Source organism: Tetrao urogallus (assembly GCF_951394365.1).
Source record: "Tetrao urogallus genome assembly, chromosome: 16".
NCBI classification, from domain to species: Eukaryota; Metazoa; Chordata; class Aves; order Galliformes; family Phasianidae; genus Tetrao; species Tetrao urogallus.
In genome coordinates, this window is record NC_136829.1 from 10,287,305 (window position 1) to 10,310,949 (window position 23,645).

At 53.3% G+C, this 23,645-nt stretch overlaps 2 protein-coding genes across 2 annotated transcripts; both read left to right on the plus strand.

Annotated features, from left to right (window-relative positions):
* Positions 1-3,905: 3,905 nt before the first annotated feature.
* On the plus strand, positions 3,906-6,043 carry STMN3 (stathmin 3; the record flags this gene model as incomplete). The annotated part of the gene is made up of 4 exons (XM_079543594.1): positions 3,906-4,002; positions 4,468-4,643; positions 5,105-5,296; positions 5,984-6,043. Exons 1-4 carry the CDS (start codon positions 3,921-3,923, stop codon positions 6,041-6,043), a joined length of 510 nt encoding a protein of 169 aa, XP_079399720.1. The 5' UTR covers positions 3,906-3,920.
* Positions 6,044-13,343: 7,300 nt separating this feature from the next.
* Positions 13,344-23,461, plus strand: GMEB2 (glucocorticoid modulatory element binding protein 2; the record flags this gene model as incomplete). The annotated part of the gene is made up of 9 exons (XM_079543316.1): positions 13,344-13,474; positions 15,542-15,639; positions 16,320-16,450; positions 17,777-17,880; positions 19,811-19,968; positions 21,200-21,271; positions 21,889-22,026; positions 22,564-22,686; positions 22,824-23,461. 9 exons carry the CDS (start codon positions 13,344-13,346, stop codon positions 23,459-23,461), a joined length of 1,593 nt encoding a protein of 530 aa, XP_079399442.1.
* Positions 23,462-23,645: the final 184 nt, after the last annotated feature.

Genomic DNA, 23,645 nt, shown 5'->3' on the forward strand with positions numbered 1-23,645 from the left:
CTTCTTATTGCAGTACAATATTCTTCACAGACACAATTTTTTACTTTTCCAAAGTTTTATTTGCAAAACAAGTAATTTTCTTCTAATAACCTTCTTTTGACCTTGCTACCAAATACGGCACATTCAGTCTCATCCATTTTAATTCTCTGAATTCACACAAACATTCTTAATGTGCCTCTGGTTCATTATGACTTACACTGTACTGATGTTGTGCCTTACCAGACCTGTTCTATTTTGCTGGACATCATTAAACATCTAACAAAAGGTGGGCTAATCAGACAGCCTTCAGCTTCTTTTCATCTGGTCAAGAAGCGAAGAACCAGAATTGTTGACCAATATTGTGTTGGAAATGGGAAACCCCATGGTCCGAGCACATCACCAGTGGGAGACGGTTCATGTTGCTCATGCCCTGTGCCCATCCCCAGCCACTTCTCTGTTTCCTGCTCCACAGCCACTCGGGGAGTAACTGGATGGTGTCCCTGGGGCTTAACTTGAAAATAACCACTTCACATGGACAAATGCTGTGTGTAGCGCTCGCGGGAAGCAGCTGGAATATGAGGATGCATTATGTACTGCACAGCACTAGAGGGAGCACAGGAAATGGGTCACTGGAGAAGAAGGAAGCTGAGAGCATGTTCATTTCTTGACAGGTTGGTAGAGGCTTTGGAATCTGCCTTCTTCTCCTTGCAACAGAGAGGAAGTAGTCTGACTCGTGCAATATAGACAGTGCAGGGAAAAGTTGGATGAAACGTTTTAATTAAGATTAATTCTTGAATGTTGTGTGCAGTGGCATTGAAATAGAGCAGAATCAGATGGTGCTTGTTACTGGGCATAAATATTCAGAAGTATTGCTCCTTTTTAGATAGTATTGTCATTTAATGGCTACCTGGGGTCCCATGAAACAAAAAATAAAGTTTACTCCACCTTCCAGGATGCTTAAATAACAAGTCCAGCTTTTCCAGTCTAAATGTTATTGAAATATGTAAATTTGTGCACTGGAAGGCACATGATCTTTCCTGGCAGCAGCTCATTGCATGTAATTCTCTGGCCAACCAGCTGTCTTGTCTTGCTTCAGGAATGATTCCCCCTGACACAAGTATGTCCTCAGAACTTTACATCTATTGGTAAATATGAGTGCAGGCACTCCTGAGGTAAGTTGATGCGTGCAAGGTTTCCAGTAGTGGTCTTTTGCCCTGGGAGCTTTAAGCATTCTCTTTTTTGATGCAACTGAAATTGAAAGTCTTGCTTCAGGAGACCTTGGATTTAATCTCCTTTGACACAGTTTCTTAAACAGTGACTCAGTGGTTATGTTCCCTACTTTTATTTGCAGTGTTATAAATCTTCCCCAGCTGAGCAAAATGGAGCACTCTCAAGGGATCATTCAAAAATATATTGGAAAAAAAAACCTGACACTGAGTTTGAGACCATTTCCAGAGGAATGATTGCCTTGGTGGCCTGACATTGTGAGCCTGTACAAATGCCCTGAGTGACAGCTGTGACTGCTCCCCTGGCTGCAGTATCTGTTTGTAAATGTTCGGTTTGGTTTTGATTAATTGCAGTCACGTTTATGTGTGAGCAATTGTGAAAGAAATTTAATGGTCCAGCGCTGGAAGTTTCAGTCTGCACCAATAAATAATTAAATGCCAAGATAGAAAAATAACTTGCCCTCGGAGACCTTAGACTAACTTCTGTTCTGAGAGGGTTGGACAACCCTCAAGATGAAGAGATGAGTAGCAGTGAACAGATTGATGTTCAAACCCTACGTCAGCAAAATCCCCACCTGAATTCAGCTTCCCATCTCATTTACAATGCCAAATCAAGCCGAACTGCATAGAACCAGGATCTCCCTCTGCTCACTGAATTTATTTTCTTATCTTAGCCTACTGACAGCGTGTTGGGCACATGTAACACCTATTTTCTATAAACGACCTGGGGATGAGGTCATTGCGATGGTTCTCCCATGGGTCTGTATTTCCCCTTTTTCACGTAGAACCCCCCGGCCTTGGCGCTGCCCGGTGTGGTGCTGAAGGGACAGCTCCGCGCGGTGGACCGCGGGGACGGGGGCGGTGGTGCTGAAGGGACAGCTCCGCGCGGGCCGTGTTCTGTCCGGGGCTGGGCCGGGGGGATTCCGCCCCACTGCCGCCTTTCCCGTTGTTTTTCCCCGGACCAAACTGTGCGGTTGCCATGGATTTGCCTGGTAGCGAGGGCTGCCCTAATGGTGGGGCTCTTTGGCTCTTCGCCCTGCAGCACGCCGGTCTCTGGGGCTGGCAGCTCTCAGCCTTTCTCCTTTGGCCCGTGTGCTCGCACGCTGCTAATTGCATCTGACGGCTGGCGCCGGGGTGCAGCTGCTGGCTCCAGCTCCGGGAGAAGGACGCAGACCACTTCCAGGGCTCATTAAAGCGCTGCCACAGCTCAGTGGAGCGATGTCCTTTTGTCCTCTTCTCTCCTCTTCATTTTAATTGACAGAGAGGGACGGTCAGTTTGTGCTACAGAAGGGAAGCAGGACAGGGAAGATCCCAGTGGAATGAAGGCAGCTGCTAAGAAGTGAAATCACTACAATAGGTCTCCTGAAATGCTGGGCTGCAGCAGACGCTCATCTACACAGAGAACCACAAAATCAGAACTGGGGAGCTACTGAAGTTCAAGTAATGACATATAAAGCATTGTGGTTTACAATAAGTGCTAGGAGTTAAACTGGTGGGTCAGCAATGTGGCATATCTGCTTAATGTCTTGGTTTCACACAGGATGAGGCATAATGGTAAAGTAAGGACCTTAGTGCCCTCTGTTAAGTGATAATGTCTCTCATTGGGTCCAGAGAGCCTCCTCTGGGCTCTTGGCAGCACATTATGAGACATAGTAGCTTAACTGATGTGTGCCACCCTTCTAGTACAATGCTGCTTTCCAAAGTCTTTTTCATTAAGAACAAAATCAAAGATGTCTTGCTTGGATTGCTGATGTAAACTATTCATATCCGGCATGCATTTAATAGAAGAACCAAACAGGGCATTAAAATCGGCATGTGGCATGAACTGGGAAAAGTTCAATGCAGATCCCTGCTACAGAGCTGCAGGGACTGTTGGTTAGCCAAAGGATCGTGTTAAATAGGATGATGTTTTGTAGTTGGGAGGACAAATAAGTGCTGATGTGAAGTATGCTAATAGACCCACTTTTTTCCCCACCTGAATAGCTAAGGGAAAGCAGAGGAGAAGCTGTGTGCACTGCTGTTGTTAGGGCAGCAGCACCTGCACTTGTGATCTCTGAGCGTGCAATGGTGCATCCTCCAGCTGAGCAAACATGAGGGGTCACAGTGACAGAACTTGAAGGGATCGTGCGTTTCCCTATCCTTTGAAGAATGCCATGGGGACAGCATTTGCTGTGATTGTATTCCATTATCAACCTCTATCTACATGAACCCATCTGTGCCATCCCTTGCCTGCTCCTGCGGTGAAGGAGGTACACTGGAAAGTTGGAAGTTCTCCACACAACTGATTGCAGCTTTCCTCTTGACCCTGATGTCAGTAAGTTGCTGAGGGTTGGGAAATTTTGCAAGCTGTCAGTTGGCTTCTGAGTCTGGAACTGTGACGGAGAAAGTGTTTGGGCAGCCATCACTTTGTAGTTCACTACAAGGGCAGAAGCGTGTCTACTTCTAAAGGGAAAATTTTCTTACACCTCTGCAGATGGTAAAATCCTAATGTGTATCTTCCTATGACATTCGCTACACTGGCTGATAATTTAGTTTTCTCTGGTACTCCTTGGGGACACTTGGAAAACCCATAACCGCCTGGAAATCTTCCACAGAAGCTGGCAGCTGTGAATGTTTTTCCCTGGGCCTACTTGCTTCATTTCTCCATGAAAAGGAGCTGCTATTGCCATCAGACTCGTCATTGCTATTTTCTCTTTTTCAGCCTACAAGGAGAAAATGAAGGAGCTATCTCTGCTCTCCCTCATCTGCTCCTGTTTCCACACCCAGCCACATCCCAACACCATCTACCAGTATGGAGGTACGTAACTTGCTCCCACAGAAGCTGCAGAGCCGTTGACAAATGCTGTGGCTGACACTTTGCTCCCAATGTGGGCACTCTCATCCTGGGGCAGAAATCCCCATCTCAGCCCACGGTCCTTCTGCTAAGCCTCCTTCTCCAGTTTATTCTGCATAGACGTGACTCACATTTTCCCTGAAGGATCTGATCCCAGAGGCTGTCTAGTTCCTACTGGAGTGACATGCACTTTGTTAACAGCAGTATAGACTTTCTGTAATTGTGCTGTAACTTAAATGAATTAAGTTGACTTAGAGGGGATGAAGCTGATGACTAATCAAGAAATTCTGGAAGTAGAACAAAATTATCCAGGTCAAGACATGGAACTAACACGATTGTTCCTGTCTGGAGAGCTCAGTGGTGTCCTCAGGTGAAGGCTCTCCTGAGTGTCACAGGTACACAGAGCTCGTTTGTTTTTTTCCCCCCTAGATATGGAGGTGAAGCAGCTGGATAAGAGGGCGTCGGGCCAGAGCTTCGAGGTGATCCTGAAGTCTCCTTCAGATTTGTCTCCTGAGAGCCCCATCCTTTCCTCTCCCCCCAAGAAGAAGGACCTGTCCCTGGAGGAGCTGCAGAGGAGGCTGGAGGCTGCAGAGGAGAGGAGGAAGGTAACGCGATGTCCTGAAGCAGCAGTGGTAGTGGTACATTGCCCCAAACCCTAAAAAAATGGCTGATCAGGAGCAATCTAAAATCAAAAGTGACTGCTGATGGTGTTCTTAGGTATTATTGAGCTATAGTCAGGTGAGACATGGAGAGGATGCAGTTCTGCAACCTGGTTTAGGCAGGAAATTGGATGTGGTGGCCATAATTGTCCTCTGTTCCTAGAACTGCACAACTGTATGGAGCCCTGTCTGATCCCACGTGCATGGCCATGCCATGGGGAGTTCTTAGCAGCTGATGCGGATGTGACAGCTGGTCACATAGCCAGATCAGCCTCAAGCCTTGCTGTTATAACAGCTGCCTGTGCTATTTCCTACATCACTGTGAATGCCTTCTGGAGGGAGGAGGTCAGCAAAGCTCTGTGGGGTCCGGAGCAAGGCTGAGGGATGCTGTCCCATTGCCTCACCAGACCCAGGAGGCACAAGTGCTGAAGCAGCTGGCGGAGAAACGGGAGCACGAGCGGGAGGTGCTGCACAAGGCACTGGAGGAGAACAACAATTTCAGCCGCCTGGCTGAGGAGAAGCTCAACTACAAGATGGAGCTGAGCCGGGAGATCCGCGAGGCGCACCTGGCTGCCCTGAGGGAGCGGCTGCGTGAGAAGGTGAGTGTGTGGGGTGCTGGGGGGTCTGAGGAGGCCATGGGATTGTAGGGTCATAGAATATCGTGAGTTGGAGGGAACCCAAAGGGATCGTGGAGTCCTGCTTATGGTTTCACTCAGGACCTCCCAACATTGCAACCGTGTTTCTGAGACATTCTGATGGCCGTGTTGTCCAAGCGCTTCTTGAACTTGTGTCATGTGCAAAGTGGTGGATGCCCCATCCCTGGAAATGTTCATGAAGTTCAGGCTGGCTGGGGCTCCGAGCATCTGACTGAGCTGTGGGCATCCCTGTCCATTGCAGGGGAGCTGGGCTAGGTGGCCATTAAGTGTCCCCTCCAACTCAAATGATTCTATGACCACTGCCCTGGGAAACCTGTTCTGTGCCCCGCTACCCTCTGCTGAAGAACCCTTTCCTAACACCCAGCCTGACCTTCCCCTGGCACAGCTCCATGCCATTCCCTCATCTGCAGGGCTGCAGCAGGTTGGTGTTGCTCCACTTCTGCCCTGCAATGCTTTGCTTCTTGCAGGCGAATCCCCCTGTCCTCGGGGTACAAATCATTTATGCGGGACAGGAGGAAAATAGAACAGGCAGGAGCAGACACTGTTAGCCTGTAGCTCTCATTGCTCACCCACAGCCCTCGGCTTGCCTTTAGGACTGACCACCTCGTGTCTTCTCTCCTGTTTTTGCAGGAGCTGCACGCAGCTGAAGTCCGCAGGAACAAGGAACAGCGGGAGGAGATCTCTGGATAAAGGGCTTTTCTACACATCTAGCACCTGATTCCTGTCAACAATCCGACCGACCGACACGTTTTATTTTGTTTGTCTAGATGCAGCGTTTGGTTCTCCATCCCTCCCCCCCCATCCCCTGGTGTTTGTCCCCCAGCAACACGCTTCTCTGTCTGCATCCTTAATTGTTCGGTGCTTGTGGGGAGTCACAGGTCGTAGAGACCTCTCAGCAAAATAGCAGCTAGTTCACCTGAAATAGAGATCAGTCAATCAAACAGCTTCTTTGGAGGGTTTGTCCTTTTTTCTTTAAAAAAAAAAAAAAATTTCTTAAATTCATGTAAAAATTGAGATATTAATAAATTCAACCAGCAGTGTCACAGAGATACAGAACTCTTATCCGGGGGCTTTTACCACTCTTGGTGTTTGCTCTGAGCTAAGTATCAGGATAACAAGGAGTGATCACTTCTGTATGTAAGCAGAGCAATGAGCAGAATGTTAGTGAGTGCCAGGCTGGCTGCACGGCGCTGCCACGTGGCTCCCAGCCATTCCTGCAGCCAGGGTAGGCAGCAACCCAACGTCCTTATCTTGAGTGGATCTTTGGCAGCCGCTGTGAAAATAGGGGAGGGTCTCAGCACAGAGCTTGGTGCCATGTCATATAACGTCCCCAATCCCATCCTTGTCCCCAGCCCCCTCCCTGTCTTCATCCATGTCTCCTTCCTCATCTCCATCCCCATCCCCATCTCTGGTGGCTGCAGGCTGAGCCTCCTGCCCCCCTGGGCTCTGTCAACTCAGCTCTGCAGAACCACAGGAGGGCCCTCAGTCTGCAGGCTGCCAGCCCTCCATGGTCACCTCGGAAAGCAGGGCCAGGACATGGTGGTGAGGCTGCCTGCTGGCAGGGAGGACGTCGCTCTTCCCAAGGATGGATGTGGCTCAGTGGATGCTGAGGACAGGGAGATCCTGAGCAGCACTTTGGGATAAGGACTTACCAGCAGCACTGGATGAGGTGGAGCTGAGCAGGAGCAGTTCTGCAGGAAGGGTGAGGAGGTGTTCCCATGCTCGTTTCTTGGCTATCTTTAGCTTTTCAAAGCCTATTTTTAAGCGAATGTTGTCTCTTGGTAGAGGTAGGGATGAGTGAAGGATATGCAAGTGTGACAGTGGTAGGTGACAGCAGTGTAATGCAGACAGGTGGCTGCCAGCCTGGGGCTTCCTCTGCTGCTACTGCCATGGTCTGGGAGGCAGCTGAAGTCCCAGCACTGCAGGGCTGTGCCCTGGGGACCTTGCACCCGCTCTGCCACTGCCTTGTAAAGCTGAGAGGAAACATTGCATCCAAAACATTGCATGGAATTGGGTCCAACTGTGCATGGGATGCAGTGCTGAGCAGCCAGCCCAGTCTGTGGTGGGATTTGGGGCAGGAGGTGATGAGGGTTACCCTGCGCAGTGCTTTGGTGCTGTGCTTTGGGGAGGGCAGCATGCAGGGGGGGGCTGCTGGGGTCCCTTGTGCTGTGTGTGGAGCAGAGGGGGTTACCCCATTCCTGGAGGTGGGATGGGGCCCTGAGCAGCTTGATCTGGTGGAGGTAACCAGCTCACGGCAGGGGGGTGATCTTTAAGGTCCCCTCCAACCCAAGCCATTCTATGATTCCACGATTTGCACCACAGGCTGCGTGCTTCCCTTTCCATCCCTCCCAAAAAGCATTGCTGGCTCAGTTAGGACCTGACGTTTTCTGTCTCAGGTATGCTTTAATTACACACACCAAACAAATGGTTATGACCAAAAAAAAAAAAAGAAAAGAAAAGAAAACCCACCCAAAAAGCCAAAGGGCAGCACTGCTGGAGGTCTGACCCTGAGCTCTTTGCTGATCTCCCCACAAGTCCCCGAAGATCCAGGAGCAACCCCTCCACGGCCATAGAGCATTTCTGGGGCAACTCTGCTCCTGCAGGAAGGGCCAACCCTGGTGCTGGGGTACTGCAGAGCACTGGGGGCAGAGAGGGAACTGGAGAGGAACCGAGGGTTGACTTTCTTAGCAGTAGCCAATGATCCGTTTATAGTAGCAGCTGTCTTAGATACGCATCGTTGTAGAGCCAGCATCACTTCATCCATATAGTGACAAGAAATTAAAAAGAGGAGAAAAAAAATGTTTAAAAAAAAAAAAAAAGAAAACAAACCTAATTTTAAAAGTAATTTAAGCAAAATGTTTGTGTGTAAGAAAGGGTTGAAACTGTCACATGTCTGTGTCCCACGCTGGTGGGATCTGAGAAGGTATCCGCGAGATGTTGACCCCGTCCTGCTCTCTGTGGTGCTGAGTGTTTGCTTGGTGTGTACTTCTGACCTGGAGCTTGTTGTAAATACTGTTTTTAGTACTATGATTATTACTATGATGATGATTATTCTCTGAAATGTTGTACTGATGAGCAGGAGTCCTAAAGGAGAGAGATGAGCACCTTCCCTCCGGAGCGAGGCTGTGGCGCTCACCCAGGGACGGCACACAGATGTTCGTGCTCCTGTCTGTGATGGTGTGAGGGCTGTGCCCTGAGCCGGGGGGTGAGACTGAGGTGCTGTGGGCTCAGCGGGCTGAAGCTGTGCAAGGAAAGGGCTCAGACAGGGGTGAGCCTGGGGAGCATGCTGGTCCCACCCTGTTGGTGCCACGAGGGTGGGGGGATGTGGCTGCAGGGTGCGCTGCTGCAGGCTGAGTCGTGCGTTGGTGACTGGCACACACGTGTGGCCAGGTGCTGCCCTGCCACGGGTGGGTGCTCCCAAGTTGGATGCCCCTCACGCCACTGCTACACTGAGCCTTTCTTTGTCTCATCAGCCCTGAGCTGTACAACTGCCGTGCTGTAACCCAGATGTGGGGTTACCTTTGAGTCAGCCTTCTGTGGACGATTCATGACCATGTGAACCCTACACCGGGGCCAGCTGCTATTGCTGCCCTGTTCCGTGGGGGTGAGCATCCCTGGCGTGGGTTCTGCCCTGCTGCAGCACTCTGTATGCAAAATTGCACCCATGGGAACAGGGTTTGCATTCACACTGTTGTGCCACTGGGAATGAGGCAGGAAATGGCTGCTCGTGGTGCTGGAGGTTTCTCATAGCCCAAAGTGGGGCCTGGGGGTCCCACGTTCCACTCTCAGCTGGAGGTGGTTGTTGTGCAAGAGAAGTGATGACGAAAAGAAAGGAAAAAGAAAGGAAAAGGGTCTGATCCCCTGTGTGCCCATCTCTCTCCGTGAGTTGGTTGTTTGAGTTCTAAGGCTCCTGTGTGTATTGTGGGAATACCAATAAAAGGCGTTAAACAGAAAATGAACCTAAAGATTTTACAAAACAGAATCCAAGCCTCTGTATGTTAAATGAGTACTTTGCACCCATACAAAAGATGCAGAAATCGAGCCCATCCTTTATCACCGTTCTCAGAGGAAAAGAAAGTAATACAATGCTCAAATGCAGGTACCACCCCGAGCCCTTCGCTTAGAGGTGAGGGCGTGCAGCGGCGTAACAGAGGACGAGCAAAACGTTATGAGATGATTGCAAATACAATAAATCCAGTTCTGGAAAATGTCTGAGTTTCTTTTCTTTTTAACATTCCCTCCCTCCCCACCCCTCACCTCATGTGTAATGTTTCCTAAAGGCAGCACAGCCCCCACCTCCACCCTGGAGCAGCATCCTGACAGAGCCCTGGAGTGAGATGCTCCCAAAACATCCCCAGTGCTGCAGCATTCAGATCAGTGCCCTTTGTGATTGCCTCAGGTGCTGTCCTGAGGAATCTGCACTGCTGCCTTAGTGGTCCTTCACCAGAATGGGCAGTGCCCACCACCTCCAGCCCCTCTGGCCCCGTAGGAACATTCCCACATTCCCAGCATATTTAGGGACTGCCCCATGTTTTGGGCCCTGTCCATATCCCTGCAGGAGCAGTGTTGGGGCTGCCACACCGCAGCTCTTCCCACGTGCACAGGATGCCACCATCCTCACATACAGCATTCTATATTTGCAATGTGACCTTGGCAGTTTGGAAGATAAGAGCCCAACTGGGAACGCAGTGCAGCTCAGTGCTCAGAGGTTTTCTAGCTGCAGCTCTGGGCATGGGGCTCTGTAACAACATGGTGATCTGTCCTGTGTAAAACAGAGACCAAGTGCTTGCAAGGCAGAGCCCTCGGCCCCAGCTGAGCTTGCAGCAAAAGGGAGATTTTGCTTCCCAGGAGATCACAGACTACAGACCCACTCTCTTTATTGCATTTCTGCCATTGGCCAGCATAGGAGATGATGGCAGAGGGAGGCTTCCATGGAAAGGGGTTTTGTGATGTCTGGTGGGTGAGTTGCCACTACTGGTGATCCGTTGGTCTTTGAGCAAAATAAATCATATGGGTGGCAGCCCTGCTCACAGCATCAGAATGGGATGGTGCCAAGCCAAGCTATGAGTCTGTGAGACTCTGACACCCACTGGGGAGATGACACCCATAGGAGAGGCATCCTGAGCTGCACAAAGCGCTCCCACAGACCGCTGTCTCCTCCAGGTGCATTTCTATCTCCAGTTTGACAATGCATTGCTGACAAAAGCAGTGGAACAGTCCTCAGAGAACATATCTCTTCAGACCTCAGGATCATTGGTGGAGCAGCGCAGCACAGCTCTTGCAGGACTGTGAGCATCAGGGGAATGAGGACTGGAAAGCAGCTGCCTGCAGCTGGGCACAGCCTTGGCACCAGGAGCTCACACGTGGCTCCTGAAGCACTGCACGCCCTGCATGGAGTACTTTCTTCCTGTATCCAGTATAAGTTTCCCCTTTTTCAGTTTGAAGCCATTTCCCCTTGTCCTATCACACAGAATCTGCCAAAGAGTCTGTCCCCAGCTCCTTTGGATCTGGAAAGGCCGCTCTGAGGTCTCCCTGCAGCCCTCTGCCCTCCACACTGCACAGCCTCAGCTCTCTCAACCTGCCCTCATATGGAGGTGTTCCATCCCTTGGAGCATTTCTGTGGCCCTCCTTTAGATATGTTCCAACAGATCCACATCTCTCCTATGTCGAAGACTCCCCTCACGGATGCAGTGCTCCAGGTGAGGTCTCACAGCACAGAGCAGAGGGGCAGGACCACCTCTTTGCACTGCTGGCCACACTGTTTTGGGTGGAAAATCCATGCATAAGCATTGCTCTGCATTCCTAAATGGAACGAATGCATGGAAGTGCATGCACATGCACCAACGGGGAGGGAGGAAGGTCGATATGCCCAGCACCCCGCTGCACTTGGCTCAGATGCATACGCTCCCCGTGCACACTGTGCCCTGTGCTGGGGGGTATGCACGAGGCTGGGTGCATTTGGGAGCAATGGCCGCACGCTCAGTGTGTGCATGCAGGAGTCTGGGTAGACGCACGGCTCCCCGGGGTCATGCAGGGCCCGGGGGCAAGCACGGGGCCGAGAAACACACGGCAATGCACGCAGGGGGGAACACACGAGGGGCGAGGAAATACACGGAGAGGGAAGAAACACACAGCAGGCCGGAAGGGACACGCAAAGCCTGGAAAGAAGCAGGGAGAAACTGGCAAAGCTGCAAAACTACAAAGCAGCAAAGGCGATGCACTCCGCGGCGCGCTCCCGATGCGCGACGCACCCTGCAGGCGGCGGCGGCGGCGCGCGCCGTGCCCTCGGCTGCCCCCAGCCGCGCACGCGCACTGCGCCTCTCCGCCACTTATTTCGCAGGCAGGTCGAGCCGCGGCGCCGCGCCAAATAAGTCCCAAGAGCCGAGCTGAGGCCGTGCGCCTGCGCGCCGCGAGCCGGGGCGGCGGGGGGGGGGGGGGGGGCCGAGAGCCGCGCGCGGCGGAGCCCCGCAGCCCCCAGCCCAGCGCCCGGCCCCGCACCCGGCCGTCCCGCACCCGGTCCGGCTCGGCCCCCGCCGCAGCCCCCGGAGCCGCAGCGAGCGGGGCCGCGGGGCTTCGGCCCGAGGTAAGCGCCGGGCTCGGGCCTACCGCGGGGCCTCGCGCCGCACGCCGCGTCCGGCCGGGTCCCTGCGGAGCGTCAGGACGTTACGGCGGCGGCGGGAGACGCGGCGGCAGCGCCCGGCCGGCCCCCCCTCACCCCCATCCCTCCTCCTCCTCTTCCCCCTCCCTCCGACGGGAGCGCGCCCACGCGCCCCCCCTCCCTTCCTAGAGCCGCCTCCGCGCCCCCCAGCCCCTCGTGCTGTCGCCTTTGCGCAGCCCTGTGCCCCCATCGCCTTCACCCCCTTTAGGCGCAGCCCCCCCATAACTCCCCTACACCCTTCTACGTGCAATGCCCCCCTTGCTGCCCCCCCCCCCTCCACACAGCGACTCTCTGCCAAACCTCCCCAACCTCCCCCCCCCCAAAAAAAAAAAACTAGGCGGTGCAGTGCTATTCTTTTCTCACCCCATTTTTCCCCTTCTTTGCCAACGCTGCGTTGGGACGCTGAAGTTGGTGGTGTGGGTGGTGCTTTGCTTGGTGGGAGCTCTGTGCCCGTGGTGATGTGGGGGTTCATCTCAAAAAGCAACGTTGGGGGGGGGCAAGGAGAGGTCAGCCAAAATCCTACAGCAGTCAGCAGTTGCAGAGCTGTGCCGCGTCCTTGCAAGGAGGGGATGGAGCAAAGCCTCGGCTTCTTGTGCTGCCTGCTGCCGGCTCAGCCTCATGCATTATTGCTGCAACAATTAACTTTGTTTCTTTCTCATGCAATGAAAACACTGTAAGAGCAAGCTGTTAATGGGAAGTGGCTTAACGAGGGGGGGGGAGCAGCTGTGCTTTCGTTTCTGGAGTTGCAGCTCCTATCCCTGGGAGCACAGCGGTGCCTTTGGAAGGGGGCTGAAGCTCTCCTATTGCATTGAGTGGCTCAGAGCTGGGTGCCAGGAGTGCTGTGCCATGGCAGCGTGCAAGGACATGGCTTCCCCTGCCTGCACTTGGCTGGGGTTGCTCACCATGAGGTCTCTGCCCATGGGGCACAATGAGGGTGACAGCATCTGGAGAGGTGGGTGGTTCTGTGGAGATGTGTCCTCACCAGGGCCTGTTGGAAACATCACAGAATCATAGAATGGCCAGGGTTGGAAGGGACCTCAAGGATCATCAATCTCCAACCCCCTGCCACATGCAGAGCCACCAACCTCCCCATTTAATGCCAGACCAGGCTGCCCAGGGCCCCATCCAACCTGGCCTTGAACACTTCCAGGGACGGGGCATCCACAGCCTCTCTGGGCAGCTGTGCCAGCGCCTCACCACTCTGTAAAGAACTTCCCCCTGACGACATCCCCCTAAACCTGTCTCACCCCTGTCCTGCTGTGTCCCCTGCGTGGCACTGCTGGTAGCAGAGCAGTCACTCTCTGTGCTGTGTCCCTGCAGAGCACTGCTCCCATGGCCACGCCGGATGTCAGTGTGCACATGGAGGAGGTGGTGGTGGTGACGACACCGGACACGGCAGTGGATGGCAGTGGGGTGGAGGAGGTGAAGACAGTGCTGGTCACCACCAATCTGTCCCAGCATGGGTAAGAGCAGAGATGACCTGGTGGGATGGATGTGGACACATGGGTGGATAAATCAGTTTTTTCACTGTTTCTTTCCCAGCGATCCACTAAGCTCCAGGCAGTGGATATTCTTGCACAGCTGCTGGGCACGGTGCAGCAGAGCTTTGGGGTTGGGCTTAGCAATGAAGTGCTGGATGGGGCAGCACTGATCCAAAAGCAGAGCGAACCTGGGTGACATCTGCAGCACTCTGCACCCCATTCCTGTCCCACCTGTTGAAGTGAACTCTGTTTGGGTACAGCTCAGGGACACATGGGCTGCTGGCTTCTCTTCTCCTCCATCTTGTCTGTGTCTTGCTCCAAGTCCATCTTGGCAGGCAGAAGCCCCCAACTCACATCTGGTGCTGGCTTTGGGTAGCTTTACCCACTTCAGGCGTTCTCATGCTCCCACAAAGCAGGCAGCAAGCAGCTACTTGTTGCTCTCCAAAACATTTCTGTCCTGCTATTTCTGTGCTCTGGGGAGGGGCATCGTGTTTCATCTTTTAGAGCACAAAACAGCGGCTGTGCTGCAACTAGAGTCAAATCTGAGCAGGCTCAGCTCCATCTGTGGTGCTGGTTCTGGTCAGCATGATTCCCCGAGCCACAGCTGACGTGGAATGGGAGCTGTGGCTGTTTGGATACTGAGCAGGGGCTGCTTTTCATGTGGCTGTGAGGTCTGGAACATGAGCCACGGCAGGGACTGCCTTGACTGGTTTGGTTCCCTTTCATTCTTTTCTTCCCCTCCTATTTTTCTTTGGAAACCTCTCCTTGCCCCTCCATCAGAGCAGACAGACCCTTGCAGGGCTTTTTGAAGCATCTCAGAGCACTGCTCCTGGGCTCCCATACTGGAGCATTGCTGTGGGAAGGGCATGGACTGGGGGCTTGTGCCTCTGCTGGGCTCCTCTCCCTCCCTGGCATGGTGGAGGCTCCTCAGTTGTAGCTGGGCTGTGGAGGAGGCTCTGAGCTCTTTGTTTTACACTGCTACAAAGCCCCAGGGCAGCAGGAGAGGCTCTTTGGGCTCAATGCATCTTTCTGCTGCTCTTTTGGCTGTGGTTTTGCTGTTTAAAAAAAATATATATATAAGCAGAGGCTTAAGAGCTTAATTAGCTCCTGCATTTTAATATTGTCTGAAAAAAAGCAGAGGAGAGCAGAAATGGTAACAATCAGCAGGAGGCTTTTCTTTCGTCTGTGCTTGGGAGAGGTCTGTGTTCCCCTGCTCTGATGCGCTGCCTATATTTCTGCTGCAGTCTTTTGGTGGAGGCTTTTCTTTCCCGAGCCCCCAGAGGAGGCAGAGGCAGGCACAGCTTTGCCAGCACTCATCCTCCCTTCTCCCACTTGCTCTGTGTGTCCTCCCAGGGACATGACAGCTGCATCCCAGCATTGTCATGGCAACCGATGGGGACGCTTCAGCTCCTCCTGCTGCAGTCCCTCCAGAATGGGATGGGAGGAAGCAGAGCCAAAACCACCCCAATATGCATCCTAAAGCCTTTGGGCAATGAGGAGCAAATCTTGGGCTGAGCCTGATCCCCAGCAGAGCTGAGTGCACAGGAGAGATGCAGATGTGTGGCCCCATCAGCAAAGCTCCTGGAGAGGTCTGAGGGTTCTGGTGTAGGCAAGATGAAAGTGGTCGTCTTTGCCTTTGTCAGTTAATTAGTGTTACATTAATGTTGTATGTATGCGGGGCTGTAAGAGGGGGAAACAGAGGGGTCTAGCTTGTGTGTTCTCTGTTCCCATATCTGTTGAGCTTGTGCTGCTCTGAGGTCCCCTGTGCAGAAAGCAGCATGTGTGTAGCTGGTGCACTGTGTGTGTGTTATTTCCAGGGAATTCCTTAGGGAAATTTGACAGAGGCTCCTAACGGAGAGTCTGACCCAGAGCCCAGCTGTGTCAGCAGCATCTCTGCCTCCCCTTCCTCTCTACCCACCTGGCTGCAGGGAGAAGAGTCAGATTTTGTGGAAAAAATAGAGTAGGAATGACTTCTGAAGCCTTCTCCAAACATTGCGCCAGAGACAGCAATTCCACACAGCTTCATTTTGCATTTCTCTCTCTTGCCAGCAGTGACATAAATGAGGACACCCTGGAGACTGAAAACGCAGCCGCTGCGGCCGCTGCCGCCTTCACAGCATCCACACACCTGAAGGAAGCAGTGCTAGGTAGGTCTGAGCTGCAGCTGATGGGGCTCGGCTCCTCGGGGGCTGCTGAGAGCTGGAGAGGCACCTACTGCTGCGTGGCAGGGCTGGGGGTGCTCCTGCATCCCTGTCTGCCATCAGAAGTGCTGTTTGGGGTGCCCGGCATGGGGGATGCTGCTCTGCATCGGGGTGCGCTCCAGCGTTTGGGGAGGGCCGGGTGCTGCTGCTGCTCGCTGGAGCGCTGCTGCCCTCTCCTGGTGCGGGTTGTGTCCCTGTGATGTTGCCAGCTCTTGGCTTTTTGCCGCGGAAGGATGTGATGTTGGCTTTCCAGCAGCTTTGGTTTCAAGGGAAAGTGAATTTGGAGAGCAAAGGAACTGGGGCTGGGAGAGCCTTAAGTTGCTTTCACCCACAGTTTGAGAATGTTTAGGCATCGTAACACCACCAGTCCTTACATGGTTATCAAGATGCTGCTGATTTCTCAGATCTCACACGTTCAGCTGTGGGAGGATTCATGTGGATGTTTGTGTGCTATTTCACCTCAGCGATTTGGGTGCGACATGCGAGTGAATTGTGACCACAGCACCCCGTTGCCACCCGTGTCCCTTGTGTGTTACCTACTTGTGCTGATCCTGACCTTCAGCACTGCGCTGGGAACTGCAGCTCATGTTTCTCTCTGCTCCATCCCTTGCTCTGTTCCCTGTGAGAAGTGAAGATGGCTGAAGACGAGGACAGCTTGGAGGCAGAGATCGTGTACCCCATCACCTGTGGGGACAGCAAAGCCAACCTCATCTGGAGGAAGTTTGTGTGCCCCGGGATCAATGTGAAGTGTGTGCAGGTGGGTGTGGGGCCGTGGTGCTGTTCCTGCTTCTGCTTCTGGCTGGGAAGAACCAGAGTTCCCTGTGTTCACATCATCCTGCGTGCCATGCGTGGGGTTTGGTGACTCAGTGAGCCTTTTTTGAGTCAGAACCACACCATGGTGGGAAAGGGAAAAAATTTTGGGTGTGGTGCTTGCTACTTGTCTTGCTCCGTCTGAGCAGACCTGGCTGGAAAGATGCTTTCCACATTTCACTGCTTCACTGCAGAGTTTGAGGAGTTTGGTATCTTCTGCTGTTTGAGTTTGAGGATTTGTTGAGACGTTTAGGTAGGGAACGTGCTGAGCAGTGTCTACTGTGTCCTGGAGGGCTTCTGGTTAAAACCTGCATGGATGTGGGAGGAGAGCCTGGCTTCATCTTCATGTGGACATGTTGCCACATGAGGGCTTTGCAAAGGATGTTCCTTTTCCTGCAGAGGAAACATGGCCTTTTACAAAGAGAACAGCCCCCAGTGCAGATAATAGCTTTTGCTGCTGCCTAAAATCAGCATTCTCTTTGCACTGAAACCCATGCAGCAGCTCTTTATGCACTGTGAGTAAACCAGCTCACCTTAACATAAGTTCACATGTGCATGGAGAGGAGACCAGGAGGTGGGGAATCTTTCCTAAGACTGCCCATAAAGCACTGCTTTGAGGTCTGCCTGGCTCTGGAGGTTGCTTTTAGCTCATGGGGTCAGATTCAGCTGGGTGTGTAGGGCAATAAACAAAGGGGCAGAACAGGCTCCTGGTACAGCAAGGCCAGCTCCCTGCAACTGGTTTTCTGTGCAAGCAGGTGTGCTCCAAGAGGGGTCAGAGGTTTCACTGATAGCAGTGTCTGTGCTCGGTAGCAGGAGGTCAGAGGCCAGGCAGGCTTTTCTCCTTCCTTGCTTACGCAGGGCTGTGTGCACAGGGCTGTGCTGGGGAGCCTGTGGAGGCCACGCAGCCCCACGCAGCACTGCAGAAGCTGGGGCAGTGAGCTGTGCACTGCTGCTCAGGATCGCCTGCATCAACCCTGGGTGCTTTGTTGTGCAGGGCAAGCAAGCAAGTTGGGCATTCAGCAAACTGCTCCGTGCTGCTTGTACCCCAGGTTTGCCAAGCAGCTGCCAGCTGCATGTCTTCAGCTCTGAGCTAGAGGTGCTCCAAACAGTTTTCTCAAAGCTGAGGGGTGCTTGCCAGCCATCTCCAATGCTGATATTTCAGTTAAACGTGTTGAGCCCTGGCCCGAGCTGCCCAGGCTTGCCTGGTGTCATCATCTCCAGGGGTGCAGTGTTCCTCATTGCTCACCACACTGACGCTGCGTTTCTCCTGCAGTTCGACGGACACCTCATCAGCCCCAAGGAGTTTGTGCACCTGGCAGGAAAGTCCACTCTGAAGGACTGGAAGCGGGCGATCCGGATGAACGGGATCATGCTCCGGTCAGTCTGCATGGCAGCAGATGGGATTTCTTCATGCTGGGGTGGGACAGAACCTTCTACACGGTTGTAGTGTCGCAGGGGGCGCTGATGTGCTGCTGAATGCTGGCCCCAAATGCTGTCCACCTGAAGGTTTTGCATATCCTTGTGGACAGGGAATAACTTGGGGCAGCAAAACCCCTTAAGTTTTAGCACTTGAACCCTTCTGCTTTCCCACGAGGTCCTAAGTGAGCACTTTAGTGCCCAGAGGTTGGGCTGTGTTGTGTGCAGCTCTGTTTGAGCCACAAAGCGTGGTCTGCTCATGAGCTAACACTCCCATTGCATTTCGGCTGCTTTAGATCCATTTGTTGGTTTTCTTATTTTCCCAAGGGCTTATTCAAAGCTTATTTATGGAAACGGGCAACTTGTCTGGCCTCAACTATAGCAATTAAATTCTTCTGTGTTCTTGAACACCAGCATGAGACAGGTTCAGTAACACCCACAACCCTGCCAGTAGGCAGCACCTCGCTCCCTGGGGATGGCCATGCTTTCCTCATCCTTTCACAGGGTGACGTTGCATCTGCCAGGATCCTTCTGCTTTCATGCATGAGTCTCATACTCCTAAGCAGCTTTTGCTCTGCGTAGGTTCTGCATAACAGGCTTGTGCTGGGCAGGGTGGGTCCTTGGGGAAATCACGTGTGTGAGGGCTGTGTGATGGGGAGCTTGCAGGCTGCGGGAGGATGCCAGAAGTTCACTTGGCTTTGGGCTTCCCAACTTCTTCTTTCGTACCTGAGTCTGTATGTGCAGCTGTGGGGAAAAAAAAGAGGAAGGCAGGGTGAGATTCTTCCGTGAGAACTGGTTATTTTTTTCTTTTTCAGTCCTTCCTCCTCATTTTAGCTCTTGAGGAAAATTTCCCTTGAAAGCCGTCAGCCTGCTGTAGGCCCGTGCTCTCCCTTCTTCTTTCTGTTCCTACACGGCTGTGTTTTGCTGAACCTATTCAGAGCATCCTTGGGCATCCCTCATCTCACTCCTGGCACAGCGTGGCAGGGCCGTGGGCTCTGGGATGTGCAGAGCAGTGGTCAGAAGCACAGTGTGTGAATCTCACCCTGTTTGCTCCCTCTTGGGGGGGAGAGAGGCTCAGCCCACTGGCTGATCCCAGGAGCCGGCGGTGTCCTCCCAGCTTGTCTATGATGGCATCTTTCCCAAAATTCCTTCTCTTTTAAGTCATTTTACACTGTTTTCTTTCTTTCAAGTGGAGCTTGAGTAGCTTTAGTCAAACATACCTTTGTTTTGTAAAGTTTACTCTAAAACTTCTGCTGGCTTAGAAAAACAAGGTGGCTTATCAGTTTCAGTGGTACCATAAATCCCCATCACTGCATGAAATTTGGCCACAGGACCTCAGCTCCACTCCACGCTGTTGTTTTTTGGGGTTAGCATACCAGCCTCTCCCCCAGCGTTTGCTGACAGCGAAGGCTGCAGGTCACATTGCTTAGGGAATGAATGAATTGTCCACCATGTTCTGCCCTGAAGGTTTCCCTGCTGTCAAGAGGTGGACATTTCAATAAGTCTTTTGAATAAGTGACCAGCATCAAGCAGGCTGTGGCTGCTGCTTTAAGTGACTCTTAGTGAACGCTGCTTGTAAGGAGGGGAGAACTTGGCAAGGGATGCTCAGACCTTTGTCTCTGTCTCTCCAGCTGATGGTGGTGCGCCCAGCAAACCCCGCAGGCATTCATCATGCCTCCTCGTCCTGCTAGCAGGCACTGTGCTGGGGCAAGGCAGAAGCAGAGCACGGCTTCTGCTCTCTGCAGGGTGCTGGGAGGTGAGGAGGACGCTCCCTGGGATGCTGAGGTGTTTGGGGGATGCTCTGCAGGCTGCTCCATGTGCTGCCTGGGCAAGAGCTGCTCCTCTGACTGAGCTTGTGAGCATGTCCCTGTGTTTGCTCCCTCTCTTGCAGGAAGATCATGGACTCGGGGGAGCTGGATTTTTACCAGCACACCAAGGTCTGCTCCAACACGTGCCGGAGCACCAAGATTGATCTGACGGGTGCCAGGGTGTCCCTGAGCAGCCAGACCTCCACGGAGTACATCCCTCTCACTCCTGCTTCCACAGATGGTACGTGCAGCAATTCCTGGCACCTTTTAGCAGGAGCTTTGCAGGATTAAAGCAGAACTGGTGCTGCATACCCGATGGCCCTTACGATTGCCTCTCTACTGTACTTTGCTTTGCAGTTTGCTTTTATTCTGCTTTTTTCCCCTTGCATTGTTGCAGGATTTCTCATAGCAGCACTAGGCAATGTTCTCAGTGCAGAGAGGCAGTCCCTCCCCCCCGTTGCTCTGTAATACTGCGTGACCAATGCCCTTCTTGGCACCCTGTCCTGTGTAGCTGAAGCAATTGATCAGTGAGCAAACAGCAGTGGGTGTGTGATGGGGACTCTGTTTCAGCTGTTGTGTCCCACGCTGGTCACAGCCCCCAGGGCTGATGTGGTCCTCAGCAGTGCAGGCTCAGAGCCCTCCTGTGCTCTCCCCGTGGGGAGCTGACTTCAGCTTGAATAATGAATGGGCTCTCGCTAAAGGCTCCCTGCCTGAATTATTTATTGGTTTTGTCTGATGGCAGATTAAAGAGAACTGGAGAATACAGTGGGTTCTGTATCTGCCCTCGTGCGTGTAGTTTGTAAAACTGGATTTAAATGACGTTGTATCTCTGTGGCTTTAGCCCTGACTTTAATTTGTCCTATCATTACAATCAGCTGTTCTATTGAAAGCTATTTCTGAGTACTTTTTCTTCAACTCCTTTTGCTATTGAGAGTTAAGAAACGCCCCTGAGGACTCCAGAACACATCTGTGGGGCAGAGAGCTGCCAGCATGAGTTAATTATGGCCCTGGTTATTAGCTCACTACTGAGGGAAGCTGCATTAAGCATAAAACCCACAAATGTTTTTGTGGGGAAGGAGCCATCCCCTGCAAAGCTTTGGGACCCCCGTGGTGTGCGGGTCTGGCAGATGGCGAGCTGGCCAGAAGGGAGGGCAGGAAATCAAGCTTAGAGCACTGCCTTGAGCAAGAAGGATGTATGCAGAGGGGGATGGGAGGAGAGTGCTCTTGGTCTTGTGCAAGGGTTGCAGGAGTAATCCCTTTGGTATTGCACTCCAGAGTGGAAAAATCAGCTGTGGCCGCACGGCGCAGCCGCGTGGCTCCTGTGAAAGTGGCTCCACCCAACCAAAAGGGGCAGTTCCAGCAGTGAAGCAAGCAGAGCATCCCTTGGAAACAGCCTGTGAGAAATACAGAAAAAAATCAGGGCTTGGTTTTGTTTTTTTTTTTTTCTTTTTCTTTTCTGCTATTGGTTGCAGTGAACGGATCCCCAGCTACAATTACCATAGAAACATGTGAGGATGCCAGCGATTGGACCACCAGCATTGGAGGTAGGGCTGCGTCTGGGCAGAGGCTGAGGGTGATGTGGGAGAGGTGGGGGTGGTGGGGACAGGGGTCAGGGATGAGGAGCAGGGCCTATTGCTGCAGCTGCCCTGCTCAGACCTCCTGCTGCCAGCCCGTCTAACTCTGCTACATGGGCTTGGGGTGGAATTGTTTCTAAGCACTGGAATGTCTAAGAGTGGTGTGGCTCTGGGTGGGGGAATTAATTGGAGAGTCATGAATTCTGTGGTCCCCCGGTGTAATTGGAGCTGAGGAAAGAGATGTGAGGCTCAAGGCATTGGGTTCTTGGAAGAGCTGTGCTGTGGTCACAGCTTTGCACCTGTGTGCTGAGTCCTGAGCTGGAGGAGTGGGCTCTTCTGGCACCGTGTCCTGGCTGCTCTGTGTGCTGAAGCAGGATAGGATTTGTCCTTCTGTCTGCCCTTTGGGTACTGTGCACCCACAGACCTGGGGGACCTCACCCTTATATGGGACAGAAGGCAGAGAGCACATCACGGTCACTTGGAAGCTGGTTAATGTGCAGCCCCTTTTTTCCTAAGAGCCACGAAAACCCCACTTCCACCTCGGAAGGATCTGAAGACCTCCCTTACCTCCCTTTCTCTCCCTCCAGATGACACCTTTGCGTTCTGGCGAGGCCTGAGGGACGCCGGTCTGCTGGATGATGTCATCCAGGAGTTCCACCAGGAGCTGCTGGACACCATGAGGGGTTTGCAGCAGCGGGCGCAGGACCCCCCCTTGCAGCTGGGAGGTGAGCAGCTGACAGCAGGCACTGGGCTGAGGGTGTTTCCTGGGAGCCGTTGTGACTCAGACTTGTTACAGTCAGAAACGAAATAGAGAGGAAACTTGTTTCTGCACTTCCAGCTTATCAGTGTGTGCAGACAGCCCTGTTATCATTGGTGCTGGTGCAGGAGGGCAGCTCTGAGCAGGGGCTGCAAGTGGCCACAATTCCTTCAGGTTCTCTGGGCCCCGGGTTTCCCGTGCTGCCTTCAGGATGCTGGGCAAGCATTTGGCTCTGGAGCTGGAAGGAACTTTGGCCATTGGAGTAATGGTGCAGCAAGCAGCTGCTGTGCCAGGAGGCTTATTGATCCTTTCTAAGTACGAGAGTGCTGCTTATCCAGGAATAACCTCCTACACTTTCTCACAACTTCTCCTGCCCAGCTCCTTGTGTTACCCTCACACAGGCTTTGGCTGTCTCAGCTGAACACCTTTGCTTTCAGATAGCTTTTTACCAAACCATTTGGAATGTTTTGTTCCTCAAAGACCCGTCTCTTCTCTTCCTTTTAAGATGCTGTCCTACTCAACAACGTGGTGCAGAACTTCAGGATGCTGGACCTGGTCAAGAAAGTCCTGGCCAGCCACAAGTGCCAGATGGATCGCTCCAGGGAGCAGTACACACGGGATCTGGCAGGTATGCTCCTGCAGTTACCCAGCAGCGTTGGGTTGTTACTGTGTAAAGCAGCAGGTTTGGTGTCACACTGGTACTTGTGAGGCCCATGCTGGAGCCGTGGGGATGCTCGATGCACGCTGACCTCGCTCTTCTTGCAGCTCTGGAGCAGCAGTGTGATGAGCACCGCAAGCGTGCCAAGGAGCTGAAGCACAAATCGCAGCACCTCAACAACGTGCTGATGACTCTGACTCCCGTCTCTGTCCCCACACCTTTAAAACGCCCTCGGCTCACCCGGGCCACCTCCGGACCGGCTGCCATCACCTCCCAGGTGCTGTCCCAGCCGGCGCAGATCGCCGTCACCCCGGCCGTGCCGATGTCCCAACTCGCCAGCCTGCCTCTGGGCAAAGTGGTCTCGACTCTCCCATCCTCGGTGTTGGGTAAAACCCCATCCCAACCGCCTGCCGCCAGCTCTCCAGCCTCCCCGCTGCTGGGTGGCTACACTGTACTGGCCTCTGCCGGCAACGCCTTCCCCGGCGCGGTGGAAATCCACCCGGACGCTCCCAACGTGACGGTGCTGAGCACGGCGGCAGCGACCGCTCAGGACAGCAGCACGGTTGTGAAGGTGCTCAGCCCTTTCCAGCTGCTGGCGCTGCCGGGGCTCGGTGCCGCCATCCAGAACGTGACGCACGTGAGTGGCGGCGGTGCGGTGCTCAGTGTGCCCTCCGAGGGTCCCACGGCCGAGCACAACGCTGCCATCGAGGTGACGGCGGTGGCCGATGAAGCAGAGCAGAAGTGAAGGAGGGGGGCCCTGCCTGGAGGGGACATTCGTCACGGCGCTCGGGGGAACGGCCTTGGGTCTGCGTGGTGCAATGAGGGGCGTGGGTTGAGGAGGCTCAGGGCGGCTGGAGCTGGGAGCGAGGAGGGGCAGGCAGCGAGGGAAGGGTGGACGCCTGGAGGAGATGAGGGCAGCAGCGTGCTCT